Source organism: Neovison vison, chromosome 10 (genome assembly GCF_020171115.1).
Source record: "Neovison vison isolate M4711 chromosome 10, ASM_NN_V1, whole genome shotgun sequence".
Classification (NCBI taxonomy): Eukaryota; Metazoa; Chordata; class Mammalia; order Carnivora; family Mustelidae; genus Neogale; species Neogale vison.
In genome coordinates, this window is record NC_058100.1 from 31,213,357 (window position 1) to 31,239,981 (window position 26,625).

At 51.5% G+C, this 26,625-nt stretch overlaps 1 protein-coding gene and 2 non-coding genes across 5 annotated transcripts in view; 2 read left to right on the forward strand and 1 right to left on the reverse strand.

Moving 5' to 3' along the window:
- Positions 1-72, forward strand: TRNAP-CGG. Its single transcript has one exon. It is a non-coding gene; the product is annotated as a tRNA-Pro (tRNA).
- A 495-nt stretch (positions 73-567) lies between these two features.
- Positions 568-639, reverse strand: TRNAP-AGG. The gene has a single exon. It is a non-coding gene; the product is annotated as a tRNA-Pro (tRNA).
- Positions 640-7,061: 6,422 nt separating this feature from the next.
- The window catches only part of MPZL1 (myelin protein zero like 1), a 52,210-nt gene continuing 32,646 nt past the window's right edge, over positions 7,062-26,625 (forward strand). Inside the window, exon 1 of one of the 3 annotated variants that reach the window (XM_044266879.1) lies at positions 7,062-7,302. In XM_044266879.1, coding sequence (XP_044122814.1) covers positions 7,062-7,302 — 241 coding nt within the window. Of the gene's footprint in view, positions 7,303-7,674; positions 7,783-12,759; positions 12,779-26,625 lie in introns of those variants that run through there. The other 2 variants (XM_044266880.1, XM_044266881.1) reach the window with 2 other exon arrangements.

Sequence of the window (26,625 nt, forward strand, 5' to 3'; positions counted from 1 at the left end):
GGCTCGTTGGTCTAGGGGTATGATTCTCGCTTCGGGTGCGAGAGGTCCCGGGTTCAAATCCCGGACGAGCCCAGGCTTTTCTTTCCCGCCACGCCCTCGACTGTCCGCGGCTTTTTTTCGTCCTCACGCAGCCCGTTTAGAGACACGACGACTGCGGCGCGGGGGCTCGGACGGTAGTTGCTCCGGGGCTGCGGAGCGGGAGGCCGCCGCGTGTCCCCGTGCCTGCGGCGAACAGCGGGACCCGCGGCCCCCAGAGCACGCGCGCGGGGAAAGGAGGCTCCGGGCGCGGGCGCGACCCCTCTCAGCCCCGCACGGAGCGGGCGCGGGGACGGCGGGCAGGTGCCGAAGCCACAGTGGCGGGCGGCGCGGGCCGGAGCGGGGTCCTCCCCGCGCGCGTCTCGGGTGCCGGCCGGGTGGGAGCGGCGCCTTCAGACTCCGCAGGGCCCGCGCCCTTCCCACGCCGCTGCGTCCGTCCCGGCAGCTCTTGGGTGTACCGTGTGAAGAGTCCAAAAGTCTCAGTTCTGTGTCTTGCAGCAACACGTCTTTATGTCGGGAGTGAGGAAAAGAGGGCTCGTCCGGGATTTGAACCCGGGACCTCTCGCACCCTAAGCGAGAATCATACCCCTAGACCAACGAGCCGGCGTGAAAAGCCAGCCCCGGCCGTGCTAGAGGAAGGTGCGCCGCGCGGTCCGGCGCCCCCACGCGGCCGCTCGTGAGTGCTGCTCGCGTTCTTCCAGCTCCGGCTCCGCGCGCCTCCTCGCTTTCCCGTCAGGAATCCGACGCGGAGCGTGGCCGCGGTCCCGCCACAGCCGTGACCGACTTGCCACTCGGTCTAGGAGCCGCGACGCTGGGATCCTTGCGGCTCACGAGCTGCGGCGCGTCTGCGACAAGGTCCTGCGGCAGGAAGGTTCCCGAGTAGGCCTCACCCAGTCCCGCGCGCGACGCTTCCCGCGGGTGGTTTCGCGTCTACACGGTCTCGCAGGGTCCAGACGCCGCCCGCCCGCCCTGAGTTCGCGCCTCCGCGTTCCCGCTCCGGCGGTTCTCCTCAGCGGGGACGTCTCCTTCCTCGGGGACCGGCCCCGAACCCTGCCCTTCCCGGAGACCTTTTTCCCACATCGGCGTGTGGTGCGGGACCTACGTGCGGCCCGACCGCGTGCGCTGCGGGGTCGGCGTGCGGCCCGCGTGCCCCGACCGCGTGCGCTGCGGGACCCGACGCCGGCACTAGCACTGCCGTCCGCGTGACTCCGTGCGACGGTGTCCGCTGTCCCGCGTCTGTCCGGAGACCCCGCGTCCGGGTCTCTCTCGAACCCGTAGCGCTGACGCGCGCGCGAGCACGGCGCCCTCTGAAGGACGGTCAGTTCCCGGTTCCTCAGCCGTCCACGTGCCGGTCCTCGGCCCGCGAGCAAGTCAACCCGGACAAGCGGCAGCCGCGGCGGGGCGGCCCGAGACCGACCTGTTCGCTCACTGGCTTCGCGTCAGCGTCCGCTCCTCTGGCCGCGACTCCGGCGGTTGGCCCTGCGCCCCGGACCCGGGCCCGCAACTTGCTCCCCGCGGGTGGCCGCCCGCCGGGGGCAGGGCCAAGCTCCGGCTCTCCCCACGGCGGGCTGGCGTGGCTCGAGGCCGTCGGAGCCGGAGTCCGGGGCCCTCCCTCGGCCCGGCAGGAGCGGGAGCAGCCCCGGAGATGCTCCTCGGCCTCGGAGCCCGCGCGCTTGTTCTCCACGACGCGCCCGGGGAAAGCGCCCTGGCCTCGGGGGAAGGTGGTCTTTCTCACGAGAATGAGGACTCCGGAGAGTGCGGCTCGGACCATGAACCGTCGCAACCACGGCAGGTGTCGGCGACCCCGAGCTTCGCGGTCACTAACAGGTCTCTGGGCGCCTCCCCCACGGAATTGGCTGTCCTTGCGACGGTTTTCAGGATTTTCTTTCTCACTCGTACCGCTCTCTGGGGACTGGGAAGTAGTTTGTCTGGACTCTTCGGGCTCCTCAGAGCATCCCGTTCGCCTCTCGCGGTGCTGCCCGAGGACTGACGGTGACAGAACTCCAGATGCCGGCGGCCCGACTGGCGGTGAGAAGCAAGACGGCCCGTGACCCCCCCCAGGGTACCGCCCTCCCTCGGAGTACAGAGATCGTCACAGTGTCCAGGGGGACGAAGGGTCTTGAGAAACATTTCATCCCCGTCACAGCAAATGAAGAAGCCTTGGCACATCTACTTTGACCGACGACACCTCTCTGAGGACCCCCATTATTTTTGTTCCAGTTTGGTGCCCAGAAACGCTAGACTCTGGGGAATTCGAATTTTCAGACCTTCAATATTTGCCACCCTTCTCCTGCATGAAGCCATTCTGTCCATAGAAACATTAATGAAATCGGCTTAGCTTCAGGCAAACCCTTCTCATGGTGGCCTGGGATTCATTTTTTATTCTGTCTGATATTTATTCATGAACAGTCAAATTCTTGGTGTTCCAGGAACCTCCTGCAATCACTACCCACAGATCACCGTGTTCCAATGCCTGTAGCAACAGGTCTGTAAAGACAAGGAAGGAAGGAATGCCGGCAAGAATACCGGAAGTGGTCCCAAACATCTGGTTGAAATTTGGGTGCCTGTCACCCTCTTCCTATTTTGTCCCATTAATTCCAGGTCCTTCTCTATTTGCCAGCAGTAGACGCTCCTGAGTGCCCCTTATCTTATCCCTATTAAGAAAAGATAAAAAGTCCTGAGAAATTCCCAAGGCAAACCCCTCCTTACTTCTCTGTTTGTTGTACACTCCATGAAGGAGGAGGTCTGTGAGGGCGAAGGGCCTGTGTCAATAACTATTATCAGAAGGCCTCTGCACATGATTCTCTCTTATTATTGATTCTGTGGGGGAAATTCTCCCCAAAGAGTCCCTTCTTTTCAGAGGCAGCCGTCCTTGAAAAGGACCCTTCTGACCTGACCGGAAGTCTTCGCTGATTCCGATTGTATTGTCTGAACGGCATTAGCTGGCAAAGGGGACTTTCCTGGAGGAAGAAAGGGGTCTGTGAAGAGAAGGAAGGACCTTGGGCTAACAATAATGACTGGAATCCAAGGGGTTTGGGGCTTGTTTGTTTTCCCATTTACTCTCTATGGCAGGGTCAGAAACTACAACCTTGCATGACTGGTTTTTTTTTCTGTAACGTCTCTGGATTAATTTAAAAAACATTCATTCATCTCTTCATCCAGCAAAAATGTCTTGAGCATCTGCTGTATGCAACATGCTGAGTGTGTTCATGAGCAAAACAGAAACATTTCCTTCCCCAGGGGGAACACACATTCTAGGGAGACGAGACAGACCATACATACAACCAAGAAATAAATTGCAGGGGGAGGGTTTGCGATTTGAACAGAGGGTGAGGACAGGCCTCTTTGAGACGATAACATGAGAGCAAAGGAAACACCAGGAGACATGCATGTACCTGAACTGTTCCTGAAACAGCCATGAGGACAGTGTGGCTAAGAGCAGAGGGCATGTGTGAGGGTAACAGAAGACCAGCATTCCTATGCGTCAGGCTCTGACTTGGGCCCTGGGAAAGCAGAAAACTGTATGGCAAGTCCCTTATATCCCTCAAGGGGGACCACTGTATATAGGAGACAGACAAGTAAGCAGGTAACAGCCAGCAGGTGCTGATAGGATAAGAGTCACCTTTATCGAGAACTCACCACCTACACATTACTCTCAGTGGTGTTCGCAAAGACCTTGACACCTGAGTCCCATCGTAGGTTTTCAAATCGCTGAAAATCTGAACGAGTACAGAGCTGTATCTGCGCTGTGGTCATGTCTACAAAGGGCAGTGTCAGAAACGGCAGAAAACCTTTTCAGAGGAACTCACCCTCTGGTGATGTTCTGAAAGATGGGAAGATAAATGCTGAGCGTCTGGGAGCAGAGGGAGGCCTAGGGCCTGAGGAATCCACAGAACAGAGCCCTGCAGGCCCCAGGGGCCAGCACTCGACCTAAGGCAGGTTGAGGTTCCACGGCTGGAGTATGGGGTGAAGGGCCCCAGATAGGGGCTCACAGAAACTACACGCCAGCAAAGGGTCTGGACGTCATGCTAAGGACAAGAAGGAACCCATGAAGGCTCTAAAAGGGGAGTTAATGGGAAATCCATTCTATGCACTCTCTGGTGGCTGTAGAAGTTGTGGAAATATCCATGGAAAGTCCAGCCCCCTGCAAAACACCTCCGAGCCTGGGTGTTCTTGTTTGTTCTCTCTGGACCCTGGACTGGTCTTCCTCCCCACCAGCTATGTAGAACTGGAGAAGGGGGAGAAACTGGCTGGGGCTTGAATCTAGGGACGAGGAGCTGGTGTGCTCAGTCTGGGAGTGGTCACATCTGGGTGTCACCCGGGAGTCCCTGAGGAGGCCTGATAGCAACTAGTGCTCAGATAGACCAAGCCCTCCCACCCTTCCAAGAAAACGATGCCTTGGAATCCGTTTTTCCTTTGCATCACATACTTGCCAGCAAGGGCATTCTATTGACTTGAGACTGGTGATCTGACCTTTCTTGTGAGCACCTTGTGGCCACATGAGGCTCATGTTCCATGTAGCCCTTCTGTGGTTTCCCTGACATCTAAGTGCCTTCTGATTGCCTGTGGGGGTGTTGTCAGCATTTTAAGCTATGTCCAAGGCCCAGCATGTTAGCAGTCTTCCAAGACCAGGTTCTCTTCCTTGGCTTTTAGTTTTGGTGGGCTGGTAGCATTATTCTCCACTCAGGCTAGAAACTGAAGGTCTTATCTGTCTTCCTGGATTCTCCCCGGAACCCCATTCTCTCTTTTTAAAGGTTTTATGTACTTATTTGAGAGAGAGAGAGAGCGTGTGCATGAGCGGGAGCAGTGGGGAGTAGAGGGCGATGGAGAAGCAGACTCCCTGCTGAGCTCCATCCCAGGACCTAGGATCATGACCTGAGACATCGAGGTGCCCTGGATTCTCTTCTCTTGTTTAGACTTCCCGTCCAGCTGACCTCCATCCTGTTGCTCTCTCACTCAACTGAAACACTTCTCCATGCCTTGTCCTCCTCTCCAGCCCCTTCACCTCTTTCTTCCGACCCTGTCTGCTGTGGTCAACCTTTGAAAACACAGAGCTGAGTGTGTCATTCCCCTTTTACCTCTCCCTACTGCCCACAGAATGAACAACCCAAAGCTCTTCAAAAGACCACAACAGCCTACTTTTCCAGCATTTTCTTTCACTCCCTCCTCTGAAGTTCCAAACCACACAAGATTTACCCACAACTTCTTGGACCTGGTACTGCTTTCCCATTTCTGAGTTTGCTTTTGCTGTTGCTTTCCCAGTGAACTTTTTTTTTTTTTTAAAGATTTTATTTATTTGACAGACAGAGATCACAAGTAGGCAGAGAAGCAGGCAGATAGAAAGGAAGGGAAGCAGGCCCCCTGCTGAGCAGAGAGCCCGATGTGGGACTCGATCCCAGGACCCTGAGATCATGACCTGAGCCGAAAGCAGTGGCTTAACCCACTGAGCCACCCAGGCGCCCTTTCCCAGTGAACTTTTACTCAACCTCTAAAGTCCACCTCAGGGGCACCTGGGTGGCTCAGTCATGAAGCATCTACTTTCGTCTCAGGTCATAATCCTAGGTCCTGGGATCCAGGGGTCCTGAGCTCCGCATCAGGCTCCCTGCTCAGCCTGCTTCTCCCTCTCCCAGGCACCCTGCTTCTGTTCCCTCTCTCTGTCAAATAAATAAATAAGATCTTTAAAAATAAAAAATAAAGTCCACTTCAAATGCTACATCCTTTCTGCATTTTTCCACGTGCCTCATGCACCAGTGGGTCCCACAAGAGGAAGAAGTGTGTGTTGGGGTTTATCACTGATGTGGTTCTGGAGTATAGGTGAGGTCGGGTGGGGTGGAGCCGGGAGCTGAGGACCAAGAAAGAATTCTTGAGACGATTTGGTGCAGAATGGTGGTTTATTAAAGCACCAGGACAGGACCCATGGCCAGAAAGAGCTGGGCTATGAGGGGTGGCTGATTATAGACTATGGGGTTGGGGGAGTAAGGAAAAAGGGATGTTTCAAAGGATATTTACCTGTTAAGACCTAGAAGATACCGCAGTCCTTGCCATTGTCAAGCTAAGGTTGTTTTCCCCCACTAGCAAGGCAGTTGGGAGATTTCCGGAAGAATGTCACACGTGCCCCCCCCAGGAGTGGGGGGAGGGAGGAGGCCACAGGTGACAGCTCATGCTTGGTCTTCAGCCAGTCCTTCTGCTCCCTCATCATCACCCTCCAAGAAGCCTGTAACAGGACATGTGTCCTTGAGCACTAATGTCCCTGTTGGCCTTGGGTTTCTCCTTCTCTTCAAGCATTTAAACAGATTTAGTGCCTGTATGTCTACCCTGGAGGACTGTGTGCTTTTGGGGAATAAAATCTAGGTGTTCTACATCCACAGCACATAATAATTACTCACTTAACGCATTTGTCCTCTAGCCAACCTATGACATTCAGACACACTTCATAAGGATCTTAGAGAAGAAAAGGGCAAAATGGTTGTCATGCTTTTTTAGTTTTCTCTCACCACTGCTAGTTATGAGTTGGCTTACAAGGCTAGCAGGCTAAAACAGCAAAAATGTCCCTTTGTTTAAAATTGACTTTATAGACAAAACCCTGACATGAGATTACATTTGGGTTTTCTCACCATACTCTTTGCCCTCTTGTCCTAATGGTCCACACCCTTGCCTGGATCCTTCCTTTACTTCACTCACTGAGCTCTTGCCCTGCTCCCGTCGCTGCCGCGCGGCGCCTTTTAGGGGTACTGAGCATCCCAGCATTTATTAGGCAACGGGGAGCGGCAGACGCTGTTCGGGGCCAAGAGACCGACGTGAGCAGAGTCAGCCAAGGCCCCTCAGACTCAGGAACTTCCCCACCCGGTTTCCATGGACAAACGAGGGGCGCGTTGTCCGCAGACGGACAAGCAAACGGAAAGCCAGGAAGGAGCGCCCGGCTCCGTCGGCGGGGGGACCCCGCTCCCGGCTCCGACGGGGGGACCTCGTGCCCGGCCCCCGGCGCTCCGAGAGCCGAGAGCGGGCCCTGGGGAGACTCGGGCAAGATGGAGGCGCCGTCCCGGTCCGCGGTCTCTCCGCTCTCCGCACGCCGCCTTCCCAGCGGTGCGAAGGGCGGGCCCCGCCAGGGCAAGGCGGGAGCCGAGCTCCCTGCGGCCGCCCGAGTCCCGCCGTCGCGCCCGTTTCCTCCGCCTTTGTGCGCGGACGGCCGCCTTTCCCTCGGGGCCCGGAGAAACCCGCAGCGCGGACCGCCGGGAGCGCGACCCGCGGCCGGGGGGCTGCCAAGAGGTCTGCGGGGCGGGAGCTCCGAGAGGCTGAGGAGCTGGCGGGCCCCAGGCAGACACCCAGCGGGCGGAGGCCGGGCGGCGGGAACCGAGCGCCTCCCGAGCCCGGCCTCCGGCGTGCGGAGAAGGGGCCGGGTGGCGGGGGGGGACCCGGGGACTGGGGGGATCCGGGGAGGGGGCGAGGGGTGATGGACAGTCGGTGTCCTCCAATGGCGTCCTCCCCCGGGCGCAGCGCAGGCCAATGAGCGGAGCGAGGGGGCGGGGCCGGGGGCGGTGCGCGGCGCGCAGGGGCCGGGGGCGCGGGCGCGGGCGGCGACGAGGACCGGGCGCTGTCGGGAGCCGAGCGGAGCGCAGTGGGGACGGCGGCCCGGGGCGCGGCGGCGGCGGGGGACGATGGCAGCGCCCGCGGGAGTCGCGGCGGGGCAGGCAGACGCTGCCCGCAGGCGCTGGTTGTGGTCGCTGTTGGCGGCGGCGCTCGGGCTGTGTGAGTGGTGCCGCGGCCGGGGCGGGGTGGGGGGGGACGGCGGGGCGGGGGGAGGGGCGCGGCGGGACGGGGGGAGGGGCGCCGAGGGGGTTGGGCGCGGCGGGGGTATCCCTGCGGCTGCTGGGCGAGGGGCCGGCTCCCCGCCTTGCTCCCCCCCGCCCTGCCCGCGTGTGGCCCGGGGGCGGCCCGGCCCAGCTCCGGGGGTTCGGGTTCGGGTTCGGGCGGCCCGGGGTGGCGCGGTCGCCGCCTGTGGGCGCCGGCGGCAGGTCGCAGGGTTCCTTGCGCGGGGCCTTTGTGGGCGGTTTTGTCGGCCTGAGGGAACGTTTGGTCTCGCCTCGGAGGTGCGGTTCGGTCGAGTCGGGCTCGCCCGCAGGCCCCGACCCGCCGCCGTCCCCGTTTCTCTCGTTCGCGAAGCGCCGGGTGCGTCGCAGCGTCTGCGCTCGGGCTTTTCCGGCGGGGCGGCCCTTGCTGTGGTCTCCGGACCCCGGCGGGCTAGTTCGCGCGGCGATCCCGGGGGGGGGGGGGAGGGGCGTCCCGGGGGGGGGGGAATCCCGGCGGCGGCAACTCGCCGAGGCCTCGCCTCGCCTCGCCTCGCCTCGCCTCGCCTCGCCTCGCCTCGCCTCGCCTCGCCTCCGCGGGTCCGCAGGTCTGTGCGCCGTCTCGTCTCCTTTGAGGACGGGTTCAGAGTGCGGCCGGGGGCTGAGACCTGTTTTGGGTTTTCAGTGTTATTTGCTTATTTGGCAGAGAAGAGCACAAATTGGCAGAGGGGGAGGGGGACGCAGGCTCCCCGCCGAGCGGAGACCCTGATGCGGGGCTCGATGCGGGACTCGATCCCAGGACCCCGAGATGAAGACCTGAGCTGGGGGCAGAGGCTTGACCCACGGAGCCACCCAGGCGCCCCCAGTCCTTGTGTTTTAAGCCAACAAGTGAGGAAATAGACTGGAAATGAGGGGATGAGAAATGCTGTGCCTCCGACGGGAGGGGTCGGGCGCTGCTCCTGAGGGCGCGGCCCTGAGGCGGTCTCGTCAGGCTCGAGCAGCGCAGGACGAAACGCTGGGTGTTCGCGGCGGGTCCTGTGGAGGACGGTCAGAACAGCAGCTTCGCGCAGCTCGGACGCGCCCAGCGCCGCCGTCAGGGAAGAGGGTGGACAGAGGAGGCTGTCTCACGAAGCAGTGGCTAGTGCTGGCTTAATTTTGGAAGACTTGGCAAGAAAAAACTTGCCCTCGTCTTCAAAATTCCCTTTTCTGGCCGTAGACGTGCACAGAGAGCAGTCCACTTCCACAGAAAACCTCGCAGAGTTTGGTCGAGACACCGTTATCCGGCAAACGTTTATTAAGCACCAACAGGGCTCCAGGAAGGACAGTCCCTGCCCTCCGTAATTTACCTCAGTGGGAGAAGCACCGGCGGTGAGACGAGAAATCCCCGTTGAGAGCCGTGTGCCCCTAGAGCCCTGAGGAGAGCCCTCCTCCCAGACTGGACGGGGCCACCGGAGGAAGACACGCTTCGCTGAGTAGGCGTGGGGCAAGGAAACAGGGTCCTGAATGGACCTGTGGGTCGGTCACTGTGGTGGGAGGTTGCAGTTACCCGGCGAGGGAGGTGGGGCCGTTGAGGCGGGAGAGCCAGCAGAGGCAGTAGCTCCCAAAGGACCGAATTTGCCATATGTGAGGCTGGACGAAGGAGTCCGTTCTCTGTGGGGACGCGGAGGATGGCTTGGAGTGGAGAGACGGAAGAAACCAGAGGCTTTAATAATCCCGAGGAGACCGGAGACGTGGATTAAAGCTGGGAGCTGTGAAAGGGACACGCTGGTGAGCTCGTTAGAAAGGACGTTGGAGGGGCGCCTGGGTGGCTCAGTGGGTTAAGCCGCTGCCTTGGGCTCAGGTCATGATCTCAGGGTCCTGGGATCGAGTCCCACATCGGGCTCTCTGCTCAGCCCTCTCTCTCTGCCTGCCTCTCTGTCTGCTTGTGATCTCTCTCTGTCAAATAAATAAATAAAATCTTTAAAAAAAAAAAAAAAGGACGTTGGATCCGGCTTGCACATGGATTTGCTTGAGTGAAGGGTGATCCTCACCTTCAGGGCTGGGAGGCTGGGCCCATTTTTGGCAAGTGGGGCTTCTCACAGATGAATGTGGGATTGAGGGAACGTGATGGCAAAGTTACCTTCGGGTTTGGTGAGTTTCAGATGCTGCTGAGACATCCTAATAGAAGTGGGCGGACGACGGTGGGACAGGGAGTCCTGGAGGTGAGAATGTTCGGGTTGGAAATACAGATTTGGAAGGAATCATGTAGTTAGTAGTTAAAGCTGTGGATTGTTTCGATGAGGTCACCACCGAGAGTGTGTTGAAGGAAATAGAGAGGGCCAGGGGCAGAGCCGGGGGTACGTGGAACCGAGAAGGAGGTCCGATGAGTACACGAACTGGAAGAATGAGGCGTCTTAGAAATCAAGAGGGAATGAAGTTTGGTTTTCTTTCCTTAAGATTTTATGTATTTATTTGACAGAGGTCACAAGTAGGCAGAGGGGCAGGTAGGGCAGGGGGAGCAGGCTCTCTGCTGAGCAAAGAGGCTTAACCCCACGGAGCCACCCAGGCACCCCAAGAGGGAATGAAGTTTTAAGCAAGAGGGAGTAGTTAACTGTGTCAGAAGCAATGAAATAGGAGGAGGGTTCACTGGGTTGGGCCCATCTGTAGGAGTGAACACACAGGGCGCCTGGGGGGCTCCGTGGGTTAAGCCTCTGCCTTCGGCTCAGATGACGATCCCAGCACCATCCTGGGACTGAGTTCCCTAGCAGGCTCTCTGCTCAGCGGGGAGCCTGCTCCCCCCCTCCCCCGCCTCTCTGCCTACTTGTGCTCTCCCTCTCTCAAATAAATAAATAAAAATCTTAAAAAGCAGGAGGGAGCGAGCACACAGTGTATGAAGACTGGATCTCAGAAATCCGCACCACCCTCCTCAGTAAGTGGCACTGCCACTCGCCTAACTGCTCGGCCCAGGAGCACCTGCAGTTCCTCCCGGTCCTTCATCAGGCCCCACATCTGCAAAATGCGTTTGGAATTCACCCACTGTTTTTCTATGAGCATTTTAATCAAAATCACCCAACTGCAAGAATGTTTTTTTTGTTGTTTTTTTTTTTTTAAGATTTTATTTATTTATTTGATAGACGACACAGCAAGAGAGGAAACACAAGCAGGGGAGTGGGCGTGGGAGAAGTGGGCTTCCCACTGAGCGGAGAGCCCGATGCAGGATGCGGGGCTCCATCCCAGGACCCTGAGATCATGACCTGAGCCGAAGGCAGAGGCTTAACAACTGAGCCCCCCAGGAACCCCTGGAAGAATGATTTTTATGAAAATGGAATCAGATCATTTTGCTTTCCTGTTAAAAAGCCTTAATGGCTTCCCCTTACGCTCCGAATGGCCCATGGGCTGCAGTGCTCTGCGGGATCTGGTTTCTGCCTCTCTGCCTTCCACTTATGCCTGCCCTGGTGCACTGTAGTCAGGCTGCACCACCGTCTTCCGCTCTTAGACGTTTGTTCCCGGCTCTGCTCCTGCGCACCTATGGTTCTTGCCGCCTCTTCCTGCTCTTTCCCCGGAATGCCAGGAGCTGTCTCCTCCTCATCCGCAAGGGCATAATTTCGCTTTTCCAGAGGCCTCCTTCCAGCCACCTGCCCAGAGGAGTTCCCTGTTGTCATTTCCTGGTCCTTTGTTTTCTTCTTTGTTGTAATTTGTAACTACTTGGTTTTTCTTTTTTCCTCTCTGAGAATCCAGGACAGAGACAGTCTTTGTCTTATTTATAGAAATATTCTTAGTGCTGGGACACCCTTGGCTCAGTTGGTTAAGCATCTGCCTTCGGCTTGGGTTATGATCCCCGGATGGTGGGATTGAGTCCTGCGTCGGGCTCCTTGCTTGGCGGCAAGTCTGCTTCTCCCTCTGCCTGCTGCTTCCCTACTTGTGCTCTTTTTCTCTCTGACAAATAAATAGATAAAATCTTTTGAAAAAAATTATTAAAGAAATATTCCTAGTGCTTAGCACAGTGGATATGATGGACGCTAATGTTTGTTAAAGGGCAATGAGGCACAGGTATGTCTCCATAACAGTTTGTTAGTAGTTTGAAGTAAATAGGAATTAGCCTGGCATATGGTGGGTACCCAATAAATGTGTCTTGAAAAAAGGAATCCTTTTCCCAAGTGTGAATTTATGTATTATCTGGTTATTTTCATTCTTTAAATACCATTTCATATTTCTTCAGAAATGTATGCAGTGAGGGGCCCTGGGTGGCTCAGTCATTAAGCGTCTGCCTTAGGCTCAGGTCATGATCCCAGGGTTCTGGGATCGAGCCCCACATTGGGCTCTCTGCATGGCAGGGAACCTGCTTCCTCCTCTTCCTCTCTGCCTGCCTTTCTGCCTGCTTGTGATCTCTGTCAAATAAATAAACAAAATCTTAAAAAAAAAAAAAAAAAGAAATGTATGCAATGAATTAACATTCTTCAACTACTTCAACTACTGGTTTCAGAATTAGTAGTTATTATATATATTTAAATTTTTTTATCATGTTTGCTGTAGCCCTCAAGTGTTTCATCAATAGGACTTTTATTTGATGCTTGTTGACAAAATTCAGGCTTGAGACACTACTTCAGTCAGAAAGCCACAAATTTCAGTACTAATTCCCTCAGCTTTGTTCTTATTTACCAGTTGGGATACTAAAACAAACATTCCAGGGGTGTCTGGGCGGCTCAGTCGTTAAGCATCTGCCTTACACCTCAGGTCATGATCCCAGGGTCCTGGGATCTGCCCCCAGCAGATCCCTCTCCTTCTGCCCCTCTCCCTGCTTGTATTCTCTCTTTCTAATAAATAAATAAAATCTTGAAGAAAATTTAAAAATAACTTAGCCCTTAAAAAAAATTCTGTCACTTGTTTTTACCCTTACTCTAGGATAGTCACTAGGCCCAGAGACTGCCAAAAGAAGAAATAAAGACGAATCTTAAGTGAAAGAGAGATCTATGTGAAAAGTACGTGAAATGAAGATTTGTGTTTTTATAGAGCACAGGCACTAAATGAACACCTGTTGGGTGCCCTGCGTCGTTTTAATTCTGGGAATGCTGTAGGGAGACTGGATTAAATTTACAAAGGATACACTGTGGGATTTCATTAATGGCTGATCTTTCCTACTGGGTTTTAAAAATGTGCTTTGATTGGGGAAGACCTTTTTCAAAAATATTATTGCATGCCCTCCATCTAGAAATGCTGGCCTACCTGGTAAATATTTCTCACATTCCTTTCTCTTCCCACTGATGCTGATTTATGTGATTCCATGGTCACATTTTTCCTGGATGATTAGAATCTCCTACAGGGCCCCAAGGGTGTTTTTATTTAAGTTGTATCTTTTATCTGAGAATTTGATAAGACGTGCTTCTCATGTGTACCTAAACCTTGCAAAGATTTTAATCTTGTTCTCTATGACCACTGGCATCATTTGAAATGAGAGAATAAAGAATTTGCTCTGACAGAATGTATTATAGATTAGTTTGGTCTTTCGGCTCCATGAAAGGGAATTTAATTATTAGAAAAACCAGAAGTGTCTGTCTGTGGTGGTCTCAAGTATCATATGGCCCCAGGTCTTGGTCCCTACGGCTGATGAAATGGAAGCTTTCATGTATCTTGAGTGATTTTCCTTTCCTTTTTTCCCCACTCATTTTGCCAAGTGCTTGATACTAGAAATGTCCTAGAGTCCAGACCACAGTCCTTAGGATTTCAACTGCCATAAGAGGACAGAGATCAGTTGGCTTTGGGACCGTTCATAGTGCCTAAAATGAGAAATTTAATTATATCTTGGGACCTTTGTATCTTTGCCCTTGAGCCTCTTTATTCAATATCTTTTTGATTGCATGTGGCTGCTGAATTTTTTATTCACTTAAAGTTTTTCATTGGTCCCATTAAGTCTTTATCAAGAAACATAGGATGCTTTCATTAATAAATTCTCCTTCAGTAATTTTTTATCCATCTGTCTATCTTTGAAGCTCAGAGTCTTCTTTAGAAATTGTGAGCTTTGTGGGCACCTGGGTGGCTCAGTGGGCTGAGCCTCTACGTTCGGCTCAAGTTATGATCTTGTGGTCCTGGGACTGAGCCCCATGTCAGGCTCTCTGCTTAGCAGGGAGCCTGCTTCCCCCTGCCTCTCTGCCTACTTGTGATCTCTCTCTCTGTCAAATAAACAAATAAAATCTTAAAAAAAAAAAATTGTGGACTTTGCTGTACCTCTGATTGACTCTCTGGGCATGTAGTTGGAATAAACTTGGCCTTGAACAACACTGGGGTTGGGGTGCTGACCCCCACCCAGTTGGAAATTCAAATATAGCTTTTGACTCCTGAAAACTGCTAAGAGCCAATGTTGACCGGAAGTCTTATCAGTAACATAAGTAGTTGATTAATACTTATTTTGTATGTCGTACGTATTATAGACCATAGTCTTAACAAAAGCTAGAGAAAAGAAAATGTTGAAATTGTGAGGAAGAGAAAATACATTTGTAGTTCTGTGCTGTGTTAAAAATAAACTGTGTTGGGGCCCCTGGGTGGCTCAGTGCGTTAAAGCCTCTACCTTTGGCTCAGGTCATGATCTCAGGGTCCTGGGATCGAGCCCCGCATCAGGCTCTCTGCTCCGTGGGGAGAATCATGCCCCCCCCCCGCCTACTTGTGATCTGTCTGTGAAATAAATAAATAAAATCTTTAAAAAAAAAAAAGAATGACCCGTGTCTAAGTGGACCTGTGCTGTTCCATTCGGTGTTGTTCAAGACCCCGCGGTGCTGGTCCGACAGCTGGGATACACCGCACCAGTTGTTAGGGTCACTCATTGAATTTAGAAATGTGCTGTGTCTTTGTTGAGCCCGAGGTACTTATTGTTGCACATAATTGCCGCATAGATTGGAATCCATGACTCGCGCTTTGTTAGTATCAGACTGTAACCAACTGAATGAACTCAGGCGCATTTGCACTGAATATTGTTTATGCTAGGAGACCGAGGAATTCATTATGCGCAATTTAAAAGCATTTAAAAAAGTTTTTATCAAAATTAAGAAATGGTCAAACATTAAGGAGCACAGTGTTGAATTATGTCACTTTAAAATAATCTTGTGCTTTTTCCAGATAGCACCTAAAAAAGCGAAGGTGCTGTATCATAGACTGAGCTTCAGGGAGAACTTTATATGACCCTGTACCAGACGGTATCTTACAGTTACCCCCTCTCCAGTCACATCCAGGTTATATTTGCTAAATATTCTTCTTCAAAGGGTGTTGCTCAGAAACACCGGTAAAGGACTCCATTTCCTCAGAGAAAAATGTGTTAAGATGCGAATATTTGAGATCCCCTAAATGGCCAAAAATGGCAGAGAGAGAATGAGTATATAAGGAAGGAGAAATTTTGAGTTAATTAACTGATACTATATCTGCCTGTATGGATACAGATACGGATCCTGTGTGTGTCTTCTGTCAGGTATAGTTCCTGTTTCTTAGCCCTTAGAAATTGGGATATAGGGCTGGCAGGGGGGCTCAGTCGTTAGGCGTCTGCCTTTGGCTCAGGTTGTGTCTCAGGGTCCTGGGATCGAGCCTGCATCGGGCTCCCTGCTCAGTGAGAAACCTGCTTCTCCCTCTTCCACTCCCCCTGCTTGTGTTCCCTCTCTGTATCTCTGTCAAATAAATAAAATCTTAAAAAAAAAAAGAAATCTGGATATAAAACCAGTTTCATGTTACTTATGGTGCTCTGTCCTCATTGGCTGAGTGCTTCCTATGTGCTACGCCTCTACTAAGCAACTTACATGCCTTATCTCATTGACCATTCTGGGTGATAATCACTGTTTTTCTTTTTTAAAGATTTTATTTATTTATTTGACAGAGATGCAGAGAGCGAGGAAACACAAGCAGGGGGAGTGGGGGAGGCAGAAGCAGGCCTCAATCCCAGCAGCCTGGGGTCATGACCTAAGCCAAAGCCAGCCACCCAGGCGCCCAATAATCACTATTTTTCTGAATTTTACAGATGAGGAAGCTAAGAATCTGGTAGGTTGTGTAACTTGTCCAAGGTCACAAAAAGCTAATACAGGATAGAGCTGGGACTCAAAGCATCTATATGCAGCCTCTCTGCCATATTGCAGAATTTCTCCTTCAGGGTCCAGCCATTTTTTAGGAGGCTTTTGGCATATCTGAAATGTTTACAGAGTCTTTATTCTGCCCTGGGGTGTCCAGTCTACTTCCCTTCATCGTTCCCTTCATGGTAACGTTTGTGCAAGAACTGTGATGGCTGGGCCTCTGCTGCCTGCTGTGGAGACAGCACTTGAGCATCATCTCAGAATCCTCCCTTTCCCTCACACGCCATGGATTTAAATCAGTCTTGCCAGTGTTTCCCTCCTGTTTCTGAATCGGCCCCTTCCTTTCCATTGTGCTTGGACAAGCGCCAGTCATTTGAAGTCTGGGTTACTGTAGGAGCCTCCTAATTGGTCTCCTGATGCTGCATGTTCCCCTTAGGTCTCCCCTCCCAGCTGCTGCCAGAGGGACCGTTCATGGGCAGGTGTAATTGTGCCACTCCTGTGCCAAAACCCTCCATCCCTGTTCCCTCTAGGATGAGCTCAGGTCCTCAGCTTGACTCGTGTCCTGCCCCCAACTCCTGCCGTCCCCTTCCTTGCACTTTGTTGGTTATTTGCATGTTCCTGCATGTTACGAGTTTTGTCTTCCTGGTTTTATGTACGACACATGCACTCTCCTGCCCAGGTGCCCTTCGTGTTTATGTACCTTCCTAACCCCCTTAGCCTGTCTCCAGCGCTCGCATCTAGCAGGTGCCCCAGCTAAAGCCAAGTAGCCTGCGTCTGAGCTTCCTCTCTGTCACTTCACATAAAATTATCTTTGTTTATTTTTTTTCTTTGTTTATTTTTTTAAAGATTTTATTTATTTGAGAGAAAGCGCACAAGGGGGTTGAGAGAAGGGACAGAGGCAGAGGGAGAAGCAGACTTCCCGCTGAGCAGGGAGCCCGTGGGGGTTCGATCCCACGGGGGTCGATTCTGGGAACCTGAGATCATGACCTGAGGTGAAGGCAGACCCTTAACCGACTGAGCCACGCAGGTGCCCCTGAAATTAACTTTTTATAGGATTGCCTCTCCACATGCAGAAACTGTGGTCTTAGAAATCTCTAGGTCTCCAGCACTTAGCGCAGTGTCTAGAATGTGGTAAGTGTTTAGTAGATACCTGGTGAACTGTTAAACCAAAACCCAGGTGGGAACTATAAACCTTAGAGCAGAAAGCCGTGAAAATAAGAAGGCAGGTCCGCCTAGGCCTTGGGACTTGAAGATGCAGGGAGTCCAGACACTGGGTTTGACAGTGATAGGGCTCAGGGGAAACTAACCAAGCCCTCAGGGGCGTGATGCCCAGCCAGAGCTTGGTGTTGGCTTACTACCTCACAGAGAGCATGATGAATGCTGGGGGCTAGGATGGTAAGTGGTCAGGTTGGTGACATTCTTCTCCCCATGTAAGGCAGACTGCTCTCCCAAGACTGCCCAGGGAAAATGGGATCAGCTCAGAGGACGTTCAGCGAGTGACTCTAATGGCTGTGGTCATGAAGCCCAAGTAGTCTGAGACAGCTTTCTCTCCAGGGCAGTGATGTGGTTTGAAGTGGTGGGGTTCAGAGAGTCCAGGGCCAAGAAAGAATGCTTGAGACATCTTGGGTGCAGAAGGGTGGTTGTTTAGAAGCCTGGGGACAGGACCATTGCACAGGAAGAGCTGCACCGGGGCTGTGAGGAAGGGCCGGTTATAAACTTCGTGGGCCTGGGGACGTGAGCACAAAGGGAGGTGTCCAGAAGGACTTTCACAGGCTGAAGAAGACTCCCAGGATCCTCTTGTCAAGCTAAGGTGGTTTTTCCCTTTAGCAAAGGGTAAGACAGTGGGGACTACCTGGACGAGTGTTCTACTCTGCCTCTCTCCAGTATTTGTCAACCGGCCGCAGGGGACAAGAATTTTAATTTCTTTGTTTCCCACACTAGTAGGAATAGAACTGAGGGGTGCCTTGGATTGGCTGCTTCACGCTCCTCACTGGAGAGTGTTACACTGTGCTGACCGTCACCCTGTAGACATGGAGAGGCCACCTAGAAACCTTGACCGGACGGTACACTGTCCTGAATCTTGAGAGTTTCCCTAGACAAAGAGCCGGTCTTTTTTTTTTTTTTTTTTAACATTTTATTTATTTATTTGAAAGAGATCACAAGGAGGCAGGGAGGCAGGCAGAGAGAGAGGAAGGGAAGCAGGATCCCCACTGAGCAGAGAGCCTGACGCGGGGCTCGATTCCAGGACCCTGGGATCATGACCTAAACCGAAAGCAGAGGCTTTAACCCACGGGGCCACCCAGGCGCCCCAAGAGCCTGTCATTTAGAGTGGATTCTGTACAGATGAACATTGAGTGTTGTTGATACTTCTCATTTCAAAATTCATTGACCTCTTTGTTTTTCCTTAAATAATTGAGTTTTTATCAGATTTCAGGGTATTTCCTATGTTAATGTTACCTGGAAAAAACACTGGACTTAGGAGTCAGGATGCACAGAAATAAACACAAGTGTGACCCAGAGTGCAACAGGCATATTACCGCTAACCCCGCTATTGCTGACCTCCTTTGCCTTTGTTAGTACTCTCCCTGCTGTTTATAGCTGAAAGTGTTTTATTTTTTCCTTCTGTCTCTTCTTTCCTGGCCCTCCTACTAGAGTGAATCTACACCAAGACCCAGAAAAGTACCTAGGACAGAGAAGGAATCCAGTAGATGTCTGTTGGATGTATTTTTGGTCACCATGTAGCAAAGTATTGTTATACTTTATTAAAGTTTATTAGTTCAAAGTTTGAAATACATGAGCTCTCTGAATTTTTAAAATAAAAATGAAAACTTCCTAACATTTAAGGTATAATGAATGTACCTTCTAAAAATGTGGTAGCTTTGCGATTCGCAGTAGGTGTTGCCTCACATAGGGGCTGCCTTGGCGTCCCCACAAAGCCTCGGGGAACCCACAGAGTGGCTGGGGAGCTGGGGAACACAGTAGAGTTGTTCTCTGTCACATCGCTGTTGATCACCGTCACCTGCAGGGCGTCCCCGCGTGTATGCTCTCTCTGGAGTTGTTTCTTAGGGCTCAGAGCAAGAAACATCTGCTATTCTGACCGTCTCTCCTGCCCTCTTGTCTTTTTTTTTTTTTTTGAAGATTTTATTTATTTATTTGACAGACAAAGATGACAAGTAGGCGGCAGAGGGGCTGAGCAGAGAGCCTGATGCGGGGCTCGATCCCAGGACCCTGAGATCATGACCTGAGCCGAAGGCAGAGGCTTTTACCCACTGAGCCACCCAGGTGCCCCTCCCTCTTGTCCTTCTGAACCTTGTCATTACCCAGAAAAATGCACCAACTCCCAAATCTCACCCTATTCTACACAATCTCCTTCTTCGAGTCTGACTTCAGTACTCTCCGGGACTCATGTCTGATATTTCCCCACTCTCTCATTTACGTTGGCCACTTCCTGGCTGCTCCTCTCTCCCTCTCCAGCCTGGAGTCTGTGGTCCATTGTTAGGCTCAGTCCCTTGCAAAACTCCTGCCTTCCTTTCCTTCGATCCCTTCACTGTGTTCCATGAGGCCTACAGCTTTGGAGAAGCTCCTGCCATCTTTTCTCATCCACTCAGAGTTTGGTGGACAACTCAGTGTGGCCCCTCACCCTCCTGGTCCAGGTACCAGGCCCTTCCCCACTGTGGGCTTGGGCCCCTCAGACGATGCGGCCGAAATTTACCATGGGAAATTTCTGGGCCAAGAATGTGTTGCCTGTGCTCTGTGTGCTAGAGTTGGCAGCATGACCGGTCCTCCGTACTTTGTTCCGGAGCATTCCCAGAGCTGCTAAGAAAAGTGCCGTTATTGCTTTCAAGGGGCCTGCCTGTCGCTCCCCTCCACCTGTGGGTAAGATGGCCACAGGCAGCTTGAATTTGCCGCCCCAGTTTTTACAACCTGCTCTGTTCTTTGATCTGTTAGGAATGTGGTCTGCCTTCGATCATCAACACAGACCACGCTGGCAAAGAACGTAACGGAAACGTTTCACCAAACAACTTCTGTCAGCAGCCTAGTTCAAGGAAGTGATACTTGGAAAGGGTTGTTGAAGTGATAGGCAGCCCATTTACTTCTGTAGTGGTTCCCTGTTTTATCCCTGGTTTGACTTTGTGCTTGGACACCTGCGTCTGGGCCCCTTATGGGACAGCTTTCTTTGAATTTGCCATGTGTCATGTTGTTAGCTTTTTTACTTACTTTTTTTTTAAGGGTGTCTGGAGGGCTTGCTTTATAAAATTTACTATTTACTACTCTAGGTTGTTCCTGGCGACATGCCCCTTGTATTACTCAGTGGGCCCTACCTGCAGAATGTACCTGAGAAATCTCTCCTAGAACACTGGGCAGGAGAAGCTTTGTTTCAGCCAGTGTACACACCACATCTCCTGCCCATCTGTGTTCTGTTCTTCTACCCCTGACATTGATCCTTTATTTTAACTTACATTTTCTCCGATTTCCATACTTTATTTAGTACCTATATTTATCTGTATTTATAGTAAGCAGCATCGACTCCTTCATATAAGTAGGCAGAGTATAAGTAAATAAATGTAACGATGCCTCTTGTTTCCTGTAGTCAAGCCGTACTGTTTTACTTTCCAGTGTTCTGATCCTGGTTAACTTGGCCTCTGTCTCTGGACTCTGCATGAACAATTGCTGAGCAGTCTTTACTTACAGATTAGAATGCCTTCTGTTTTGAGAAAAACAGATGGATCTCACTGAGGTGGGCTGGGCGGCCTTCCTGGCCTCTCCTTCCAGCACGGTTATGGCCGGCCCACTCGCGTCGCCATCTGCGGCTGAGGGGCGACACTTCCTCTGTGGCATGTAGAGTGAAGATGGTGGGAGTGGCCGATGTCTGCACTCAAGGTGCTTATTTTTTTCTTAAGGTTTTATTTGAGAGCGAGCATGAGCAGGGGGCAGAGGGAGAAGCAGGCTCTCCGCGGAGCTGGGAGCCCAGTGTGGGACTCGGTATTGGGACCCTGGATCAGGACCTGAGCCAAAGGCGGACATGCTTAACCCACTGAGCCACCCATGTGCCCCTGCATTCAAGGTGCTTTGAGTCCCCTTGGAGAGAGCAGAGGTGCGTGAAATAAATGGGACCAACATTTCTGGACCCCTTACTAATGCAGCAGTTTTTCAGGAAGGAAGGAGCTATCGTCTGTTTTGATAGGTCCCTTTTAGAGCCAGAAGCATTACATTGCACAAATATTCCTGAATGGTATTGCGACTGCTTATTTATTTACTGAAGGCACGTGGGGAGCTGACCGTAGGCCAGGCATTGCTCTCAGCCCTTTAGTGGGACATTAACTCATTTCACGCTTGTAACAACTCTGTGAGGTAGACACTATTATTAGAACATATTTATCGTAGAAGAAGCTGAGGGGTGCCTGGGTGGCTCAGTCAAAGTGTCTGCCTTCAGCTCAGGTCGTGATCCCAGGGTCCTGGAATTGAGTCCCGTGTAGGGCTCCCTGCTCAGTGAGGATCCTGCTTCACCTTCCCTCCCTCTGCCCCTCACCCCTGCTCATAGGCTGTCTTTCTCTCTCTCTCTCAAATAAATAAATAATATCTTTTAAAAATTAAAAAAAAAACAACAGCTGAGACCCAAAGGGGTCTTTGCCCCAGGTTATGCATCATTGCGATTTCCTGCAGCCCTCTGGCTTCCACAGCAGCGCAGAAGCACGCGGGTAGCTTTTCAGCAATGGTTGTGAGGTCTCTTTACAAAGTACCTTACAAGGGGCCCAACTTGTGATCTGTAAACAAATACGATCCATTAGAAAGTGGGACGCAATGAAGCCCCGGAGTTCGGTAGGAACGTGCACGTACACTGGAGGTGCGCCGGCTGCGTCCCTCGGAAGCAAGTTCACAGACGGGCCCTCACAGGGGTCCCCTTCATGGACGCCTTACAACAGCAAGTGAACGTCGTTCATTGAGATTGTTTCCTTTTTTTTTTTTAAGATTTTATTTATTTGAGAGAGAGGCAGTGAGAAAGAACATGAGCGAGGAGAAGGTCAGAGGGAGAAGCAGACTCCCCAAGGAGCTGAGAGCCGGATGCGGGACTCGATCCTGCGACTCCGGGATCATGACCTGAGCCGAAAGCAGTCGTCCGACCAACTGAGCCACCCAGGCACCCAGAGTTTGTTTCCTTTTAATTGGGAGTGAAGTCAGAAGTATAGATGTGGGCACTCCCATCCCCACAGTATCTGTTTCAGATGTGGGAACAAAGAGGTCACAATTGTTTGCAGTAAGTGGGTATGGAAGGGACTGCTCAGCCGTCTGAGGCTCTCCGGGAAGAGCAGGGCGGGCTTCCCAGGCTGCGTTCCAAAGTGGCTTAAAAGAACGAGGAGAGGGGACTGGCTTTACTTTTACTGGGATAAAATGGTGGGGCTAGGGCGTGGGCTCCCCTGTGAGCCTCGGGCCAGGGTTTGGTTGGAACTTCCTGCCTGACCCACAGGAGGAATTGCCGGGACTTGATCAGCTGGCCTAGGGGCAGGGATGTGGGACAGCTTGGAAGCTGTTGGCAAACATCAGACTCCATTACAAATGTGTATATATATCTGTATGTATGTGTGTGTGTATATATATGTTTTAAAAGAGTTTACTTATTTATTTGTCAGAGAGAGGTAATAATGAGGCAGAGAGACGGGCACAGAGAGAGGGGGAAGCAGGCTCCCCACTGAGCATGGAGCCCGATGCAGGGGCTGGATCCCAGGACCCTGGGATGATGACCTGAGCCGAAGGCAGAGGCTTAACCCACTGAGCCACCCAGGCATCAGGGTTATTAACAGGCCCTCACAAATATAATTCTAAGTGGTTATCTTTATATACATTATGGGGCAGAAATGTTGTCCAGGGACTAAAGTAAATACCGTGTCACGTTAATCTATTACTACAAATGTAAGATTCTGCAAACTCTGATGTTGAGAATGTATTTGGGGGGCGCCTGGGTGGCTCAGTGGGTTAAGCCGCTGCCTTCGGCTCAGGTCATGATCTCAGGGTCCTGGGATCGAGCTCCGCATCAGGCTCTGCTGAGCGGGGAGCCTGCTTCCTCCTCTCTCTCTGCCTGCCTCTTTCCCTGCTTGTGATCTCTGCCTGTCAAATAAATAAATAAAATCTTTAAAAAAAAAAAAAAAAAAGAATGTATTTGGAACCGTGGACACATGTCCTGTGTGTCTTTTAAAAACATTGGAAATATTTAACATGCCTTATATGTTTGGGTTAATAACCCTGATGCTGAAATAATTGGTATTCCCTTGATCATTATAGGCAAAGAAGCTTTTTTTAAAGTCTAATTTTTTGGCATTAATGATTTTTAAGTTTTATGATATCTTTTTGTATTCTATTAAGCAGATGCTTAATTTTTTCATTTTTAAATTTAATAAGTAGGACTCTTATTTTACTGTGCATATCTTGGGTTTTAGGTTCTGGCCTAACTGTTGGGAGGCGGGATGAAAGTGAATAAAACTCAGACTTTTAGATTCCGAAGGCCTGGGAGAGAAACAGTGATCAAGAGACACGTTAACAGGCCAACGGAAAACAGCATCTTTACCTTCAAGACTTGTGGTTTGCTGCATTATCTTTAATTTTAAGACAGTTTTTCATATTTCACTGTCTCTGACATTGGGATATGCCTTACAACTGTTGGTGAGTTAGAATCAGCATTTTTACTTGCCAGTGGCACATAAAATAATGTGTCTTACCATCAATGGCATCTTAGAATTGATGAAATATGCTAATTTTTATAACTTTATGTCTTCTCAGCATAAGTTCATTTAAACTTCAGGACCAATATCCGCAATCTGAACCACGTTAGGGGCGACTTTACAGATGTGATCGTCTCGGCCCTGCGTTGACGGAAAAGTCGGCGTTGGCCCACGCTGAGCGAGTGGGTTGGTGGAGATGGCATTCTAGACAGAGTAGCGTGCACAAAGCATGATGTCGTTGCGGGGTGTATTGTGTTGGGGACAGGGTTAGGAGCTCGCCGTGGGAGAGATGTGGGCGCTGGGGCGAGATGGGGAGACGGATCAACTGTCAGAACCGTGACCTGGAGCCAGCCTTGGAAGGACGTGGCGTGGCGTGGCATGGCATGGCGTGGCAGGCTGGGGAGATGAGCTTGTATTAATGCCCCCCCCCAGCCTCATAAAGCAGTGGGCCCCTGTGGCTTCAGTGAGGGGTGGGGAGCATTGCCACAGTAACAGAAGAGAGTAGATAAGGCAGCTTGTCCAGTAAGAGGAGCCGCGCAGAGCTCTCCAGGGAAGGGACCAGCTGGATGCTGTGAAATTAACTGGGAGAACGTCCCCCAGCAGGGCCATTTCCTTCTGCCCCAGGTGAGAGTAAGCTGGGGTTCCGTGGCCTGTCCCCGAAGCCTGTTTCTGGACTAGTGCTGTGGCCGCTGCTGAAAAGGAGAGAATGGCTTTCGTGGGGCAGTGGTAGTCCACTCGGATGGAAATTTGGGGGAAAGCATATAGGAAGTGGTGTTTCTAAGCTTTCTTCTAAGGGTCATTTATTCTGAAAATTAGCCCTAAGTGAAGAGCCATTTATTATTATTTTCCTCTAAAATATAACACCTGGTAGAGGAAGAGTCTATCACATAATTTTTTAAAAATGGGTTTTTGGTTTGCGGGTATTCGGTTTTTTGTTTTTTGTTTTTAAGATTTTATTTATTTATTTATTTGTCAGTGAGACAGAGAGAGAGACTGCAGAAGCAGGGGGAGTGGCAGGCAGGCAGAGAACCAGCCCCCCTCTCCCCACTGAAACCCTGGGTGTCCCTTGATTTGTGTTTTTTCCATGTTTGGGAATTTAATCTATTAAGGAGATAATTTGTTCACTTTGGGTCTCCAAATAAAAGAGGCACAGAAAATGTGTGCGTCAGAGAGCCCCTGAGATACAAAGAGAAGACCAGGGAGGAAAATTAATGGAACCGGATGGTTTTCCTGTTCTTCGGCGAGTTGTAGCGCTCATTACCATCTGCAGCCCCCCGAGGGTATTGTTTTACACAGAGCTTGGCGTTGCTATGCTAGGGGAAGGACCTGGTCTGTGATTTGTTTTTTTGGTTTTTTTTTAAGATTTTATTTATTTATTTGGCAGAGAGAGACACAGCGAGAGAGGGAGCACAAGCAGGGGGAGTGGGAGAGGGAGAAGCAGGCCTCCTGCTGAGCAGGGAGCTCGATCCCAGGACCCTGCGATCATGACCTGAACCCAAGGCAGACGCCCCGCAACTGAACCACCCAGGCACCCCAGGAGCTAGTCTTTTACAAACATTTTCTAATTTCATTTCACTTCTAATAAAAAGAATTGCATATTGCTGTATTGGCATAGTTGGGTTGAAAAAGCGAGTCCGTGGTAAACAACCTCCCTCTGTCTCCAGAGTCCTTGCTGAGGAAGCTGATGGTAGTTCCCGGGTCTCTCTCCAGAGACGTTCTGCCTGTAAGTCATTCACGTCCCAAACGTGTCGTTCACCAGCTCGCTCTTTTTAAACAGTGGTTTTACGTAATTCACCTACTGTAGAATTCACCCCTTTAAAGTGTAAAGTTCAGTGGTTTTTAGTATATTCACAAGAGTAGTTTGGCCATCATTACTACCCAATTTTAGAACTCTTTCATTACTCCATAAAGAAATCTGGCACTCGGGGCGCCTGGCTGGCTCAGTGGGTTCAGCACCCGCTTTAGGCGCAGGTCATGATCCCAGGGTCCTGCACCTGCTTTGCGGGGAGTCTGGTTCTCCCTCTCCCTCTGCCCCCCTCTTTCCTGAACGCCCCCACTTGTGTTCTCTGTCTCTCACTGTCTCTCAAGTAAAATCTTTAAAAACAAAACAACTTCAAGGAGCTTGTGGCTGCCATAGGACAGACGTAATCATGCAGAATTCTGAATTCTTTCAAAGAAATTAGGTATCTACACTACTTCGTTTTTTAAAAATATCCCTCTCAATGCCTCGGTGGCTCAGTTGGTCAAGCAGCAGCTTTCAGCTCAGGTGGTGATCCCAGGACCCTGGAATCACATCCCATATCCGCTCTGGCTCGGCAGGGAGCCTGCTGCTCTCCCTCTCTGTTAAATGAATAAATAAAATCTTTAAAAATATCCCTCACATAACCTAAAGTGTTCGTGAACACCATCCCCTTTCTCTCTGCAAAACGCCCTTCCTGTTCCTCTGTGTTGGTTCCTCTCCGCCTGCCGGCTGGACCCCGGGTTCCTCGTCTGGGAAACACTCCCTGACCCGTCCTGCTTCAGACTCCGCTTTCAGTAACTGCGGGTGGTCTCTTTGCTACTCTAAGGAGATGCTTTTGTAGGAGCTTCTTAGGGAAGATGCCGGTGAAACAGGCCTGGGAGCGTGTGATCCCTGTTTGGGGGACCATGTTCCTGGGTCCTGCCTTGTGCCCGGACCCCTCCCGAGCTGCTGGCGCTCAGGGTCTGTTGTACACATTCCTGTGTGTGTGGGTTCAGGTAGAGGGTCTGACGAGACCGCATCATCCACAGAACTAGCTAGCCCTCGTTTGCTCTTCAAGAGATGAGTTGTTTAAGTGATACTAGCCTTTTTAAAATTATCTTTTACATTTTTATTATCTTTGTTGTTATTTGATTCTAACAAAGCCAGCATCTCAGCAGGATGGTGGGGGAAGGGGCAGACGTTTTCCATTCTCTCTCATATTTTATTTTCTTTGCAAGGGGGAGCACCTGTACTCTGAACTCTTTCGGGCTGTGCCGGGGGTTGCTGATCAATCATGTTGACTGACGTTAAGTATCCATTTAAGGGCAAGTTGGTTTCTTCAGTTTATT